Here is a 15,934-nt window from a genome sequence, read left to right as displayed (position 1 = left end):
ACGTATTATTGTTTGAAATTTCAAATGGATTTTGTAAGTCAGGGCGCGCAAGTTTCTTCAGATTTATGAGAAAATATATATATTTGGAAAATGTAAAGGGGATCTTTCTATATGAGTGTAGGTGTATCAATACGGAAATATATATACAGGAGATAGTAAATTATATCGTTGCACTGAACAGTTTATCCTTCTTAGTTTGAATACAGTACGAAACACTTCTCTGTTAAAATATTGTATTTTGTCACAATACACGGGAAGGCCTACCTCAAAATTACACAATTTGATTTTTCAATATTTCTTTTTTATATGGAGACCGATTTTTACAAATATTTTTTCTTTTAATTCTCATTATTCATCCATCTTTTCACAATCTTTAAATAGAGTGTAGCAACTTTCAACTTGTTCAGGGTAAAAGTGTAAAGAAAAAAAGATTTTGAAAGCTAAACAAAATGCCGCTTCAGTCCACACACAATTAGAGGTTATAAACATCTAAATGGGCCCAAATGTTTTATTTAATACTGAAAGTTCCCAGCCTTTCACAATGCCGGTCCTAAATTATATTACAATACGTGCAAAGAAGGTGAAGACAGTATATTGGTTCCTCTGAACCTTGCAAAGCAACCACATGTTGCCAAATCATGAAACCGGTGATGAATGGACTGTCAGGCCCCAGCTCTAAGATACGAGTATATAGCCGAAATTCGTAAATGTAATCCAATTCAATCCAAAATTTAGACCGTAATATTATCAAAACCTTTATTGTACTTTTATGAATTGTTGAAATTAATTTACAGAGTCGTGTATTACGTATGTTATTTACAATTAAGAATTAATTTACTATATGCATAAACAAAGAAGCTTTAAACCAATCGGCAAGGAGGCAAGGTATCGGCAAACTAGTTTTGTGGAATTAGAAATCATGAATGAAGAGTCATGCTAATTACCACGGAATATTGAATTAAGATCGGTTTCTGATTAACGATGAAGTGTATACGTTTTCTCCAAGTATTATACAGCAGCTTTCGATATCTTCTTGAAATGTAATTTAAATTAAAGAAAAAAAAATTATGCATCAGTTTTACACACAATTGTGCATACCAATTCGTCGACTCAAAGCATGAAGCAATCTAGGGCAGTTTCTTAAAAGCCAAGATTTTCCTCCATTGGAACAATCAATGAATCAGTACTCTGGATTATAACTTGTATTCGACCTCATATGAACCTCAGCCAAGATTAAGGCCTTATGCGTAGCTATCTTATGCTAAAATAGGTGTTAAAAACCCAAAGGTTTACGCCAATCACCTTCAAGGATGAAGTGTTAAATTTGTTGGTGAATATATGTAACAAAATTTCCAAGTTTCTTCCTCTAAATAAAACTATTAATGAACTCAAATAGTACGGCAAGGAAAAGTGATTCTTTCACAGCCTGTTGTCTACCTGTATGTATTCCTTTAAAATGAAAAAAAAAAACTTGTTTATGAAGAAAAAACTAAATAATCGAAAAGTCAAATGTGCGGTGAATCATAAAGTTGAGAATGCCAAAACTAGGAAATATAGTAATTACTATATACATTTAAGGTAGAGTAACAACAGAAAGGTCGATGCCATTAGCTTACGTAACTTCAGTCATCACCAGATTACGCTCTCTCTCTCTCTCTCTCTCTCTCTCTCTCTCTCTCTCTCTCTCTCTCTCTCTCTCTCTCTCTCTCTCTCTCTCTCGTTGGATTTATCCGGTGGCTGGTAAACACGGGCACGTGGTTATGTATCCCAAAATGTGGCAAGGAATTCTTAGTAAAGGCGTGGAGTTTTTATGTGTTGAGCCATTGTTTTCACAATCAACTCCAAGATATTTCGGTAAAGATTTTATTTATGGAATAAAATTGAATATGCAAACAAGTATTGCGGAAGGGAGGAAGGCCACTAAATATAGAACACTTGTCAGAAACTACCCAAAATAATAGATATTATTTCCTCAAAATTGTACAAAGCAAATTGCCATCTTTGATCTAGCCTCTGGCCTTCCGATAAGAATAACCCAGTTTCAATGATTTTTATCCCTGGCATTTTGCTGAGTCATCTCAAGGTCATGGGAACCGAAGTTGTCGTAGCTAGGGAATTTGCAAATATAACAATATTTGGTTTCTTTTAAGACTTGATATGAAATGAAATTTTAATTTATTTCTTTGTAATTTGAATCTTGACCAAGAATAATTCAAAATCAAATATTCCTACGTAAGGAAACAATAACAAATAAGGAAAGAATAAAAAACATACGCCTTTTCCCATAACAAGAAACACGCAATCCTAACTCTAGTCTTGCCCAAGGACAATTCTGCAAGTATTTTAAGTTTCGGTCGTCCGAGACGACAAGAGTACTTTCGAGGAAGTGCATGACACAACCCCGCCCATTCTCAGTCGACGGATATACGGGAAGAAGAGCATCAGCTGTTATAGAATTTACATTTCCTATACTGGGATTTCTGGCAGTCGATTGGGCAAGAATCACGTGACCTTTGTACAACGATGTTTTGGTTGCAACGCCTTTCCGCTTTAATGCTGTCGCTTCATTAGAGGTTTCGCATTACACCAGATTTCCTACAATTTTAAAGTCGCTTAATAAAGTTATCTTTCCTCAAAGCACCCATTTTAAATATCAACTGTTGGCCCTCTAGGTCCTGGTCCTATATAGGTAGCAAATTTCATTAATTTTTTTCCGGATTCCAAGGCTTTATTTACAAACACGCACAATTGCTCATGTATTTCTGTGTGTGTATATTATATACATATATATATAAAGCGATCATTATATTCGCCTAACTAGCGATAGGGCTAGAATTCAATTTACAAGCGAAACACTATGTGAATACATTCAGATGAATCTCATTAGGCCTCTTGGTCAACTGTGGAGGGTCATTGTGAAGAAGGATATGGCCTAGTGACCTTCATCTTAAAGTACATGCTCATAAATCGAAGAAACAGTTTTTGAAGAATTCCCCACTAATCTTGATATTTCAAATGCCTTCTCTTACATCTATAACAGCAAAGTACAGATTTTAATTGTCTTCTAGCCTCCATTCCTTTAACTGTCCAATTTTATGAAGACAGTAACGATTGTAACCATCCCTCTAATGAAATCACAATGCTGTTCATCAATCTTCAATAATTATTCCTTGTGCTTGAACTTTTTTACCAGTCGACTTGCTTCCCATGCATTACATCCTTTTTCCAAGTACCCACATTTCAATTTGCACATCTGATGGACCTTCCTCTTTACCAGCCATCATTTTACTTAAATGCATCTTTACTTCTATAGATTGGATTTCCATTCGCGGTCTCTCAACCCTCCCCACTGCCTTTAATTCCCTTCATTAATATATCGTGTTTAAAAAAAATTCTTATAATAATCTGCCTATCTCCGTTTTATTGCAAAATATTTCAGTTATCTTTGATGACTCCTAAGTAACCCAAATTTTGTTCTGCTTTTTATTCTAGTCTTCTTTCTCTTCTATTTTTAACCTACTAGTCAACAATATGTACATATATCAAAGTATCGCGTGTTATTATTATTATTATTATTATTATTATTATTATTATTATCATATATAATATATATATATAATATGATATATATATATATAATATGATATATATATATATATATATAATATGATATATATATATAATATGATATATATATATATATATATATATATATATATATATATATATATATATATATATATATATATATATATATATATATATATATATATATATATATATATAGGCATGTAATTTTAAGGGCGTTTTTAAATTTATAGACAGCAAATTGCATGGTGAAACAAAGTCAATTAGCTTTTATATTACTTCATAAGCTCCGTTCGAAGAACTTGTCATCTAGTTGATACTGAAATTGAAATAGAGAAAAAAACTAAACCTCGTGCTTGTTTTTCTTTTACTCAGAACCACATATTGTAAGTCCTTGAGTGTATTTAATGTCAAACAAGTGGCCCTGACAAAAACAAGGCTAAATAGTATTTTGGGGCAATAACATTGATTAATTTTATGTAGAAGCAGCGTCACAACACCAGAGGTCATTGACTACGGAAGATATCCTAACCTTTAATGGGTGATTCTATTAACCTTGACTTCTCCTTTCCCACTCTTATGCGAGGTCGATGTTTGTGGCCAGCGTTCTTCATCTACCTCTTGACATAAAAGTAGAATAGGATGCAGACAAAGAAGAAGTCAACCTTGTTAACCTTGACTATTCTTATTATTTATATATCTCGTGTTTATTTGCGTCTTGTTGTTTATCCTAATATGTATATATTTTATAATTCATTCATTAGTTTCCCTGTTAGTTGAATTATTTGCTCATACTGTTGCTTATTTTTCCTTGCATATCTAATTAGCATCCTCTGGTTACCGAACTGGATATTCCCCTTTCTAATTGTAATGTTAGTTGTGATGTTTCGCAAGGGACATTTTTACATTCGGAATAAAAAAAAATTCATGATTTGCCACCTCTTTGGTGGTTTGAAAAACTGTTTTGCATATCAAGACCTGACTCTTATCATTTAATAACGTACTCATTAAGATTTATTCGTATCTGGGGACTAACACAGTAGGTTAGAGTTTCTCAGTCTGAGGCTTATTCAGGCCATTGTGGCCCTTATTCTTGTAGGATTCTGCTTTTCCAAGTAATAATAATAATTTCATTTTTGTATAAATTATTGGATTGCTTGAGGTGGTTTTGCTTCCAATTGGAACCAGTTATTTAAAAACAAAACGATTTAATCTTTTAAACTAATCTATAAGGAAGTTAATCTTAGCACTGTATAACTAGTACACCTGTACTTACCGCAGCAACATTACCATGCATAGGGTATAATTGTTTATTACAGAGCAGCTGTTTCTATTTATTGCCAGGTGAATTGGGAATGTGATAACCACAAGATTTTGTTGTGGTAAACAATTTAGCAGAAATGTTGAATTATTTGGTTTGATGAATCGCCAGGGCACCAGCCACAAGTTGAGATACTACCACTAGAGGGTTATGTGGTCTTTTGACCGGATAGATGGTACTACATTGGATCCTTCTCTCTGGTTTATGGTTCATTTTCAATTTGCCTATACACTCGCCCACCGAATAGTCTGGCCTTTTCTTTACATATTCTCCTCTGTCCTCATACACCTGACAACACTGAGATTACCAAACAATTCTTCTTACTGCACTGTAATTGTTCAGTGGCCACTTTCCTCTTTGTAAGGGTAGAAGAGACACTTTAGCTATGGTAAGCAGCTCTTCTAAGAGAAGGACACCTCAAAATCAATCCATTGTTCTCTAATCTTGGGTAGTACCATAGCCTCTGTACCATGGTCTTCCACTGTCTTGGGTTAGAGTTCTCTTGCTTGATGGTACACTCTGGCACACTGTTCTATCTTACATCTTATTTCTCTTCCTCTTGTTTTATTAAAGGTTTTTTATAGTTTATAAAGTGATATTTATTTTAATATTGTTGCTCTTCTTAAACAATTCTATTTTTCCTTGTTCCCTTTCCTCACTAAGCTATTTTTCCTGTTGGAGTACCTGGGCTTATAGCATCCTGCGTTTCCAACTAGGGTTGTAGCTTAGCAAGTAATAATAATAATAATAATAATAATAATAATAATAATAATAATAATAATAATAATAATAATAATAATAATAATAATAATAATAATAATAATAAATGCTTGTTGTGGAATATGTGCTTGGAACAATCTTTTAACCCATTATCCTCCCCACTGACTTCAGTGATAGGTTAGTTCGGGTGTTAATGATTGACATGGCAGGTCACCTCCGGATTTCCACCATTATTTATCTTTAGCTGATGAGGGAGGCTTAGCATAGTTTTGGTAATATAGCGGTCCTAGTGGTAACGGAAGTTTATGTAATCGCCGATACTAATTTTTTTAATTTATATTACATAGGAATATTGCTTGATAGTGATGGGCTTTTCAGGAAAACCGTCAATTCCTAAAAGCTAAGTTCTGAAAATTATTATTAATATTATTATTATTATTATTATTATTATTATCATTATCCAAGCCACAACCCTAATTGGAAAAGCAAGATGCTATAAGCCCAGGGGCTCCAATAGGGAAAAATAGTCCAGTGAGGAAAGGAATTAAGGAAATAAATAACTGAAGAGAACAAATTAACAGTAAATCATTCTAATAAAAGTAATGTCAAAAGAGATATGCCATATATAAAATGTGGTTAAATTCATATGCAAACCGACTTATGATGGGAGGGGGCTTTTGAATTGTTTAAGAGAAGTCTAAAATTAGTACGGACCCCCTTTATGAATATAAATCTACTTCATCGCAGTTTCAATTCATTTCATGTTACGATAAATTTAAAATTGGGATATCTATTAGTACATATGGAGGACAAACTGTAATAAGCTGTCCAAGTTTAACGTGACACGATAAGTCACTCCAGTTGAACCTTCAGAACTATACATAAATTCCCGGCACATCATATATAGTTTACAGGTTTTTAAAGAGAAATTATTTTTAAAGAGAAATTATTAGGACAATTTGGAAGATAAATCGAAGAATTAACGCCGAACTTATCTATGAAATTATCTATGGTTGACCACTATAAAATTCTTATTTTTATTTTGCAGAATTTATAGGCAACTCATACGCTTAATTTTAGTGATAAACTGCCTTTTTAATAGGTTTTATTAAGTTTAACGAGACGATTTGAAAGATACTTTTACCAGAAATAGAGAGAAGCGTAATTTTATGGTGTATTTATCATTTGGTTTTGGCTATCAAATTTTGATGTCTTTTAGCTACAATATCTCAGGCCGAAGAAGTATCGGTGAGTAGGGGAACTTAGAAGGCTAGCGTTTTGGTGGTTTGGGAGAAGGGGTTGTGTTGTTGTTAGTTGTGAGAGAGATATTGTAAGGGGGAAGTCAGTTGTGTTAGGGGGCTGATGTTATTGTCAAGGTCTATAGACCTTGGTTATTGCATTGCGTAAGTCGGTCCTAAGATGGTGTTAATTGTCGGAGCTTATCTAGTTGTTTCTTGGTACAATTAAAACTAAACATTCCGCTGCTATGTTTTTCATCATGATCAATAACCATAAGTTATCTTCTCAAATTTTCATTTCATTTAAGACTTTTAAGTTATATTAGAAAAAAACTACATGGTCGGTTTTATTACCTCCGCCAACGAAGTTGAAAGGAGGTTATGTTTGTAACCCCCCCCCCCTGTTTTTTTGTGAACAGCTCCCTGTCCACGGCCCACGATTGTAATCGTAGAATAATGAAACTTGCAGGGATTCATTTATGTAAAAAGCTGAAAATTATTCCATTTCGCAAGGTCAAGGTCATGGTCAAGCAAAATGTCCAGATCACATAATCATCCATAAGTTTCGACATCGTTGTCACAGACTTCAAATTTCATACGGCCACGATTTTAATGGTAAAATTGGGAAACTTGCAGAAATTTTAAACTTATGTAAAGATCTGTTAAGATCGATGTTCAAGGTCAAACAAAAGGTCAAATTCCGGTCATCAGCCATATGGCCACAATTCTAATCGTCGAGTAATAAAACTTGCAGGGATTTTAAACTTATATAATGAGCTGGAAATGATTAATTGATTCTAGGGAAAGCACGAAATAGGCTGCCGTGGCGGAGGTCTGCACTCCGTGTTTTTCTAGTTTTTAGATTATTATTTACAGGAAGATCAGAGCCTGTTTTCCTTACAGTTGTTAAATGTCGACTGCAACAATTGCGCACCTCTTCATTATTTGGGTGGGCGCCAAGATCGCAAAAAAATTATAGTTAAGCCCTCTTTTTTTTTTTTTTTTTTTTTTTTTCTCGGTTGTTATTATGGTTGCCGGAGCCAAGTAGGTGCATGTGATTTTTTTCTTCAAATCTTGCTCACTATGTTTAAGAAAACCTTGGAAATAAGTTATAGGAGCAACTCTGCCCCTGCATTCTACTTTGGTTAGTAACGCTTGTACCGTATAGATTGGAATTATAGGATTTATGAATTCTGGTCATGTAACCCAGTACTGGGCCTACGAGGCCATTTAGCAAGTGCAACAGGGAGAGACTCCTGTAGGTAGAATACGAAGTAAAAGTTGGACAGTAAGATGGAAGAGAGGAAGCGGGAACTGAGGTCAAGTAGAATGATATAAAGGAAGTGCGAGGCCTGTGCGGTATGTTGAGCTTCATGTAATATATGAAAAGGTTATGTACTTTATCTCATTCAAAGTTTTTTTTTCCTAATTTTATACCGTACTTTCTCTTTCACTACACTGATAAAATTATTTGTCTATCTGTAATTATAAAACTTACTTCATAATTACCTTTACTTACAGAAATGTAGATTTTTTTTTTCATGAGAATTCAAGCAGTGTGGACCAACGCTAGGGCCACTGGGGGCATTCAGTGCCAAAGTGCAACCAAGTTAAAATCATAGTTGTACTTTAAAGTGAAAATTAGGAGTTTGAACAGTAAAAGAGAAGAGAGGAAGCGGAAAGGAAGACAGGATAGAAGGTTAACAAGAGAGTGCAGATAGGGGATGAAGGGTCATTGCAATGACCTTTTGTAAGGTGTACTTTGGATTACATGACGAGTACTGATGGCTCTACCCCATTTTTGTATGGGGTACATGATACATTGATTCCTCGTGACTCAAAACTCTTATTTAGCCTTTCTGATATTTTCATTTTCACATTTATAACTCGATAAATTTTCTTCGAATAGTATCTTTTTTTGTAACATTCTCAGCCCATATCCAGTTTGGTTATTTATTAGAAATTCCTCTTAGTAATGAAATTCTGCTTTGCCCAATAATACATTATTCCTCCGGAACTAATGGAACTACTAGTTTTGTCGAGTACCAACATCCCCGTTTCTTTGGGATGCCAAGATGTTGCATTGCCCAGTACCAAAAGTGTTTTACTTCCTGTATTGCAGAGCTGAGAGCAGTGTCCCTGAGTAGATTGCGGTACGCACGTGCTCACCTGACACTTTTTATGTATATTTGTTTTCACCTATTACTCTTAGAGATGTCTCTGCTTACGCGAGGTTGAAATCCTGCCTTAGCCTTTTCATTTAACACTTCTTAAATACTGCACGTTTTGGTTCAAGCAATTTTCAACCGACTAGTTTTGGTGGTAGTAATGCAATTGATGGTAATACATTATAATGATATTTTGTATAGTGTAAAGAAATGATAGTAAACCACGAAGGGGGTAGAGCCTTTCGTCCTCCTCTCACAGTTAACTGCAGTAATAAAGGTCTTTAGCTCGTCCAATCGGTTCCTGGATGCATCCACTTCTTAACCTTCACCCCCGTTACCCCGTTAACTTTCCACTTCACAATGCAATTACGAGGATTTTCTTTTGCACTTTGGTGCTGAATGGCCTACCAGACCACAACACTGGCATTATGGCCCAAATTCCATACATACATCAAATCTTTTTTTTCTTTTCTTAAAAAGGCTTACGATTCCTGTGGTAAGGAATGCCTACAGGTACCTTGTAGAAAGAGGGGCTCGGTGCCTCCTTTATCGAGGGGGGGGGGGGGGGAGGGGGCTATGGCCAGGGGCCAGGACCGAGAGTGGGAGCTTACTGGCGATTTTTGCAAGACACACTTTCAGAGTCTCACCTCAAAACCTGTTTGCTGCGCCGAGGCCTTGAAAGAAAAAGTTGTATTGTGCAGTTGTAGTACTACGACTACTCCTACCTCAAGGAAGAAAAAGAAAGAAAAAAAAAGGTGTGTGGACGTATATGCAGACTTACAAACTTGCTCTATGCTCCTCCTCCTCCTGCTCCTCCTTAGAGTTCCTTTAATGTTGATCGTTTTGATATATGGGTTTGGGGAGTGAATGAGAGAGTAAAAAGGATAGATACGTCACGCAAATATTAGAGAATATTTCAATTTAATAAGTTTTAAAATTTTAAAAAGGGAGGACGAGTTAAGATGATAAAAGAACAGGTAATGAAAACAAATTGAACGTCCGTAGACTTGTATTATTAATCTCTCTCTCTCTCTCTCTCTCTCTCTCTCTCTCTCTCTCTCTCTCTCTCTCTCTCTCTCTCTCTCTCTGTTTTTATAGTTAGTTTAACACTGATGTCATGCTGCAATTGTTTTTTTTTTTTTTTTTTTGTATTAAATGTGTGTTCTTTAGGGTTGTAAACAAATTGTTCTTTTATCATCCTTGTGGTTATAAAAATATGGGCGAAATACTTCCATAACTGAATCATGATTAATTTAAATCGCATTAAGTGTTTAAATATGTTTATATAATGTATATCATTATTATGAGTATACAGATGGTAATGAAAAATATTTAAAAAAAAAAAGCATTACCCTTCAGGATTTTTTTTAATCATATAGTAACTCAAACGTAACCACGGCAGATCTTTCAAGTAACCATAGATATTTAATTTGAATACCGAACTTGAAGTTCCTGATAAGGAAAATAAGGCCCCTTGAATCGCTAATTTATACTTTTAGTCTAATTTAATATAGAGGTTCAATGATTATGCAATATATTTCGGATTCAGGATTTTACTACCTATTTTGAAAGAAAAATCTTTGATATTCCATAAAAAAAGGGCCTTCTCAGAACAGCATTCGAATTAATTTATATATTAAAAGTACCCTAACGAAGGACGCTAATATAAACTATATAAAAACAAGAGAAAACCAATGCATCTTTAAAACAACGACGACAAAATATGTCAAAAATGGCAAGCGAGGTCGAAGCAAAACAAGTTTACGGCAACTGCAAATTATGATTTTATTAATGGCCTTTCTGACTTTTTGTATTATTGCGTACGCGCGCGATCGCTAGGTTGGCAAGACTTATTAGAACCTGTTTTTATCTACATGTGTACGTCAGTATACACATAAAGATGAAGTGATTGAGAGGTAATCTGTAGTATCTTGATTATGTTAATTCAGGAAACAAGTAAAATTTGACATGATTTTTTTTATTGTAAATAGATTTTTTTTTTCATTTCGGAACAATTTCACTTATCGTTCCGGCACGTAATTAAATTGAATAGGTTGGCACACAAAACTTACACGCATAATTTTATGTATATACCATGGCGTTTAGTTTAAAATGTTCTAACATCGCAGTTAGGGCAATCTATATTTGAGTGTACATTGTTGCCATGAAGCGTTGTATTTCTCTTGGTAACTTCCATCAAGTCTGACAGTAACCTGGAAATGAAACCACGTACACTAATATATATATATATATATATATATATATATATATATATATATATATATATATATATATATATATATATGTGTGTGTGTGTGTGTGTATATATGTATATAGATATAGTTAAAGGTGTCGAGTTTCATCAATTTCATCTGAAGAGATACTCGTCAGAACGTCAGCCAAGCAATGAGTCCCCAATCAAAGCCATAGCCTCCCCAACAAACGGCTAGTTATGATTAGGGGATATCGCCAAACTAATATTATTTTGATATTTTAATGTCTATATATAGTAGAGGAAAAAATACGTTGAAATTAAATAACTGAAACTAAATTGAAAAGGCAAATGTTCATGACTTGGGCAAATAAAGGATATATAAAAGCGCTTGTACAGAGTAACAACAAAACATTTTATACTGGTGAACCGAAACCCAGCAAAAAGTTTTTAGTTGTGCAAATGATCCAATTATTGGCAGCCTTTCCTTAGTGGGATTTGGAAAAAAGAGCAGGATATTCTAGTTGCAGTATCTAAATGCAGCTGTACATGAAGGAGAAATAAATGACATGAGAATATTCCAGATCCTCGATACCTACTTTAGTATAAGCTGTTGAGGGAAAAACGAGAGGAAACGGGTTTGTAGGATATATTAGCGAAAAGTAGATGAAAAAGTCATTTGGATGTGGCGATGGTGAGTTTGATGGAGGTTTTTATCATTACTGGTTAAAGCGAAAGGGAATTGATATATTGTAATCCGAGTTCGAGTGTTATATAGATTCAGAAGAGTGCTATAAATGTATTGAACCCAAGCAATTTAGTGAGAAGTGGGATTCTCATTTCGTGAAGCTATTAATAGAATATGATTAAAAGATCATGTGGAGAGAGTTTGTAACGAGTAGCAGAATGTAAGGCATGGTGTGAAGGATTAAGATTTCAAGTGTCGAAGCAAGACAAAAGAGATGGTCATGTGAAAGTATATAAAAAGATAATTATCATGCGAGTGTATGTGGAATAAGATTATTATCATGCAAATATATGGAAGATAATGTCGTCGAGTGCTGTGATAGAAGATGAGAGTACTAAGAAATACAGAATGAAATTTACCAAGTAGTTTTAAGTAGGAAAGGAAATTATATTGAAGAATTAAGGAATGAACAAATTGATAACTATCCTAGTATACAAATGGAAAGCCGATATCATTATTTGTAAGAGTATGTGACATAAATACCCTTAGTGTAATTAGGAAGTTCCAGGGTAGGGTTTTGGTAGGGAACATAGTTTAACAGAGAGACTGAGACCAGCAGCAAGGAGTTAAACAAAGGAAACAATGAATTTAGTCAATTGTTTGCTGGAGAAAATTTTGAAAAGTGTAAAATAAAAAAGCTGTATATATATCCTATAATGAAGTAAGGAAAGCGTTTGACAGTACCAAATAGAGATAAGAAGGTTAGAGTGCTGAGGATATATGGTATAGGGTAATTTGTTCAAGATCAATTAGTACTCAAGTGATGAAAGTACATTTGTAAGCTCGAAAATGTATATTTGAGCGAGACTTGGGGGATGTTTAAATGGTTTGAAACAACGGTGTACCATGTTCCAATAGATGTTTAATGTCAATGTTTGTGCGTTAAGAAAAGTACGGCAATTAATAGAAGTTGGATTAACTGGCATTTTGGGGATAAGACCGATTTCAAAAATGTTTGCAAGTATGTTATGACGGAATGTTTAATGAAGACTTTAATTTCTTGTGCGTGTCCTCGAGATTGTTTGGATACAGATTTGTAATATCTGTGTACGATTTGACAAATTATGATATTACATTTACCAGCAGTGTACAGCGCATTTTGCTTGATGCAAGTCGTATCTACTGGCATATTATTCCTCGGATTTCAAAAGAGACGGACTTGCTGTCAATTTTATTGCAATGCATTAATGGCTTTATTTCAGTACAGTCCTGTGTGACTTTATATCAAGCCAAGAAGGACCTCTCCAATTCTACTTTAGTAAGTACAGTCTAGCCCATATATGCATTGAATGCAATACACTTTTTTCATCATGTTCATAGTTTCGAGATGGTTTTTTGGTAACTTTGGAGTCGAAGTTTGTAAGAAGTCCTTTGTCACATTAGCAATGGCAATTAAATTTTTAAATTAAGATAGCGGAAAGGACCGCTGAAACAGAAGCTGTGATTTAAGTTTTGAAACCACAATTTAAACAACTATTTGTTCTTGATCAAAAATATTTTTTTATATATATAATCAATTATTGGTCAAACATACAGTATGCATATTTTAACATTGAGCTCCTGTCAGAAAATTGTTTTAATGAGCAGTAAAATGTCTCCTCTTATGTTTTTTTTGAGTAACATACCTTTTTTCATGTGCTCAAATTTGTTATCGTTATAGAGAATATTTCTTCATCTTATGTTATTGTTTTAAGCTACAATTAATTTCCTTTCTTTTTACCATAATGAAAAGACACGAGTCCAGAAAGAATTGGACGAGTTGGCTGACGGTAGAGATCACATTCCCCTTGACGAATCATCGTTGCTGCCCTACACCCAAGCATCCATCATGGAAACACAAAGGCTCAGGAGCATTGTGCCATTGGGTTTGCCCCATGGAACTTCTGAGGTAATACTTTACATTTCCAAGAGTCTAATATTTTGTCCTTCAATTTTTTAATATAATTTTGAAATTTTAAAATTTCGTAAAATTAATTTTGCTATATTTTGGCAAGGTCCCTTGAAAGGGGTTTGAAATAAATACAGAAATTTAAGACTGATATGCTTGTGGAATAAAGTATGTTCATTCTGTTCACGACCAAATTACTTTGCAAACAATTCAAACTAGTAGTATTTATTGGTCGCTTGATTTTATATATCCTTATTGTTATTGTTTTTTTTCCATTTTTATTTCCAAGGACCTGACGATTGAAGGTTACCACGTACCAGCGGGATCGATGCTCGTCCCTTTCCTGTGGTTCATTCACCATGATCCTGACCACTGGGATAGCCCTGATGATTACATTCCCGAAAGATTCATAGATGAAGAGGGAAAACTTATACGCAATCATCCTGCTTTCATGCCCTTCCAGACGGGTGAGTAGCTACGTATCTTAAGAAATTTAATATAATGATTTTACCGTTAGTGTTCCTTTGTTTTAGGGTGGCTGTCTTTGTATTGCTTGTAAATTACCTTCTGTGATCATAGAATTGAGTTGCTAATGGCTAAAAAAAATGCCGATGACTTAAGAAAAAAACCTGGTTATAACCAATATTATTCGCTGATGCCCTTCGTGCAATAAGCGTATGATGGAACTTCACAAGTAGGCCTACAAATATTTTGCAAATGCTTTTCTGTTGAACGGGCTCACCAAGTCTCGTTTTGTAAAACTGATCTAAATGTTGTTGCTGATCTTAAATATTCTATAGTCTCTATTCCTTATATAGTTTATTTGCTAGTTCCTTTCCGCACTGGGCTGCTTTTCTTTGAGTCCTTGCGCTTGTAGCATTCTACTATTCAAACCAGGGTTGTAGCTTTGCTAATAATAATAATTATATTGATGAGAAACCTTTCCAACGCTTGTAAAGAACAAAAGTGAACGGTCATTAACCCATTAACGCCTGACCTACTATATATAGTAGTACAATTGCTAGGACAAATTACACCCCAATTTTTCATGTTTTTCTTATTGTTTTGCATATTCCTGAGTTCTTTTCAATCTAATCAATAATATAAACAGGAGTTTTTCTTTGAAGTATCCATATTTTTCGACTTTTTGACAAAATACCAAAGATATGTAGAATGTTTTTATATATTCACATTTTTAATCTGAGCTCATGGTTACACAAGTTCATTAAACATCTTTATACTGATACATATCATGACACTGAAGACCATGAATTAATTCATATATCAGAAATTGAGATAGCAATTGAAGCATAAATATCACAGGCTATTTTCCATTACCTACTATATATAGTAGGTCAGGCAGATATGAAGCCAAAATATGGACCGGACAGGAAAAATCTTAGAAAAGTATCACCCTAAAGCAAATTGGTTGTTTCTTCGTTAGAATAAACTGCTTGTTCGCTATTTTCTGGTCCTTGGATGCACACCTCGTCGCTGGTGAAGTGACTTTCCAGCTAACAATGCCTCAGTAGTTTCAAATTTTCAGTTCCCTGTTACTATCCAAGCATTCTCATACTCTCAGGATACCACACATTACCAAGTTGCCGCTTATACTGGTCTTTGGATGCTGATGTTGGAGTCGAATTCATTGCTAAGGCAATGTCACGTGATACATTTGAAGAAATATTACGGTTTCTGCCTTCCACTGATAATCAGGCACTAAACAAGGATCAACATATATCACTTGATGAACCAATGATAGAATATTTTGGTAGGCATGGATGCAAACAGTGCATTCGGAATAAACCTCTGAGATTTGGATTTAAAGCTTGGTGCCTAAATTCTCCACTTGGATATTTAGCTACGTTTGATGTATACCAAGGGACAGCCTTCGGGTTGAATCGTCACTATGAAGAAAGGTTTGGAAAAGGTGGGGACACTTTGATGATTTTATTTGAAAAAATATCAAGTCATATCAAAGATATACCAGTGAGGTTTTACTTCGACAACTACTTCACAAGTTTACCTTTAGTAAATCACTAACAAGAGAT

General features: G+C 34.4%; 1 protein-coding gene across 4 annotated transcripts in view; it reads left to right on the top strand.

Annotated features, from left to right (window-relative positions):
* phtm (phantom) overlaps window positions 1-15,934 on the top strand; it is a 239,667-nt gene that overhangs the window by 194,040 nt on the left and 29,693 nt on the right. For all 4 annotated transcript variants that reach the window (XM_068350764.1, XM_068350761.1, XM_068350762.1 and 1 more), the window contains 2 exons: window positions 13,728-13,883; window positions 14,173-14,350. In XM_068350764.1, the coding sequence (XP_068206865.1) occupies window positions 13,728-13,883; window positions 14,173-14,350 (334 nt within the window). The remainder of the gene's footprint in view (window positions 1-13,727; window positions 13,884-14,172; window positions 14,351-15,934) is intronic.

Source organism: Palaemon carinicauda, chromosome 27 (assembly GCF_036898095.1).
Source record: "Palaemon carinicauda isolate YSFRI2023 chromosome 27, ASM3689809v2, whole genome shotgun sequence".
Taxonomy (NCBI): domain Eukaryota; kingdom Metazoa; phylum Arthropoda; class Malacostraca; order Decapoda; family Palaemonidae; genus Palaemon; species Palaemon carinicauda.
The sequence above is the reverse complement of the archived record's forward strand: the minus strand, read 5'-3'. Positions and strand labels throughout refer to the sequence as shown.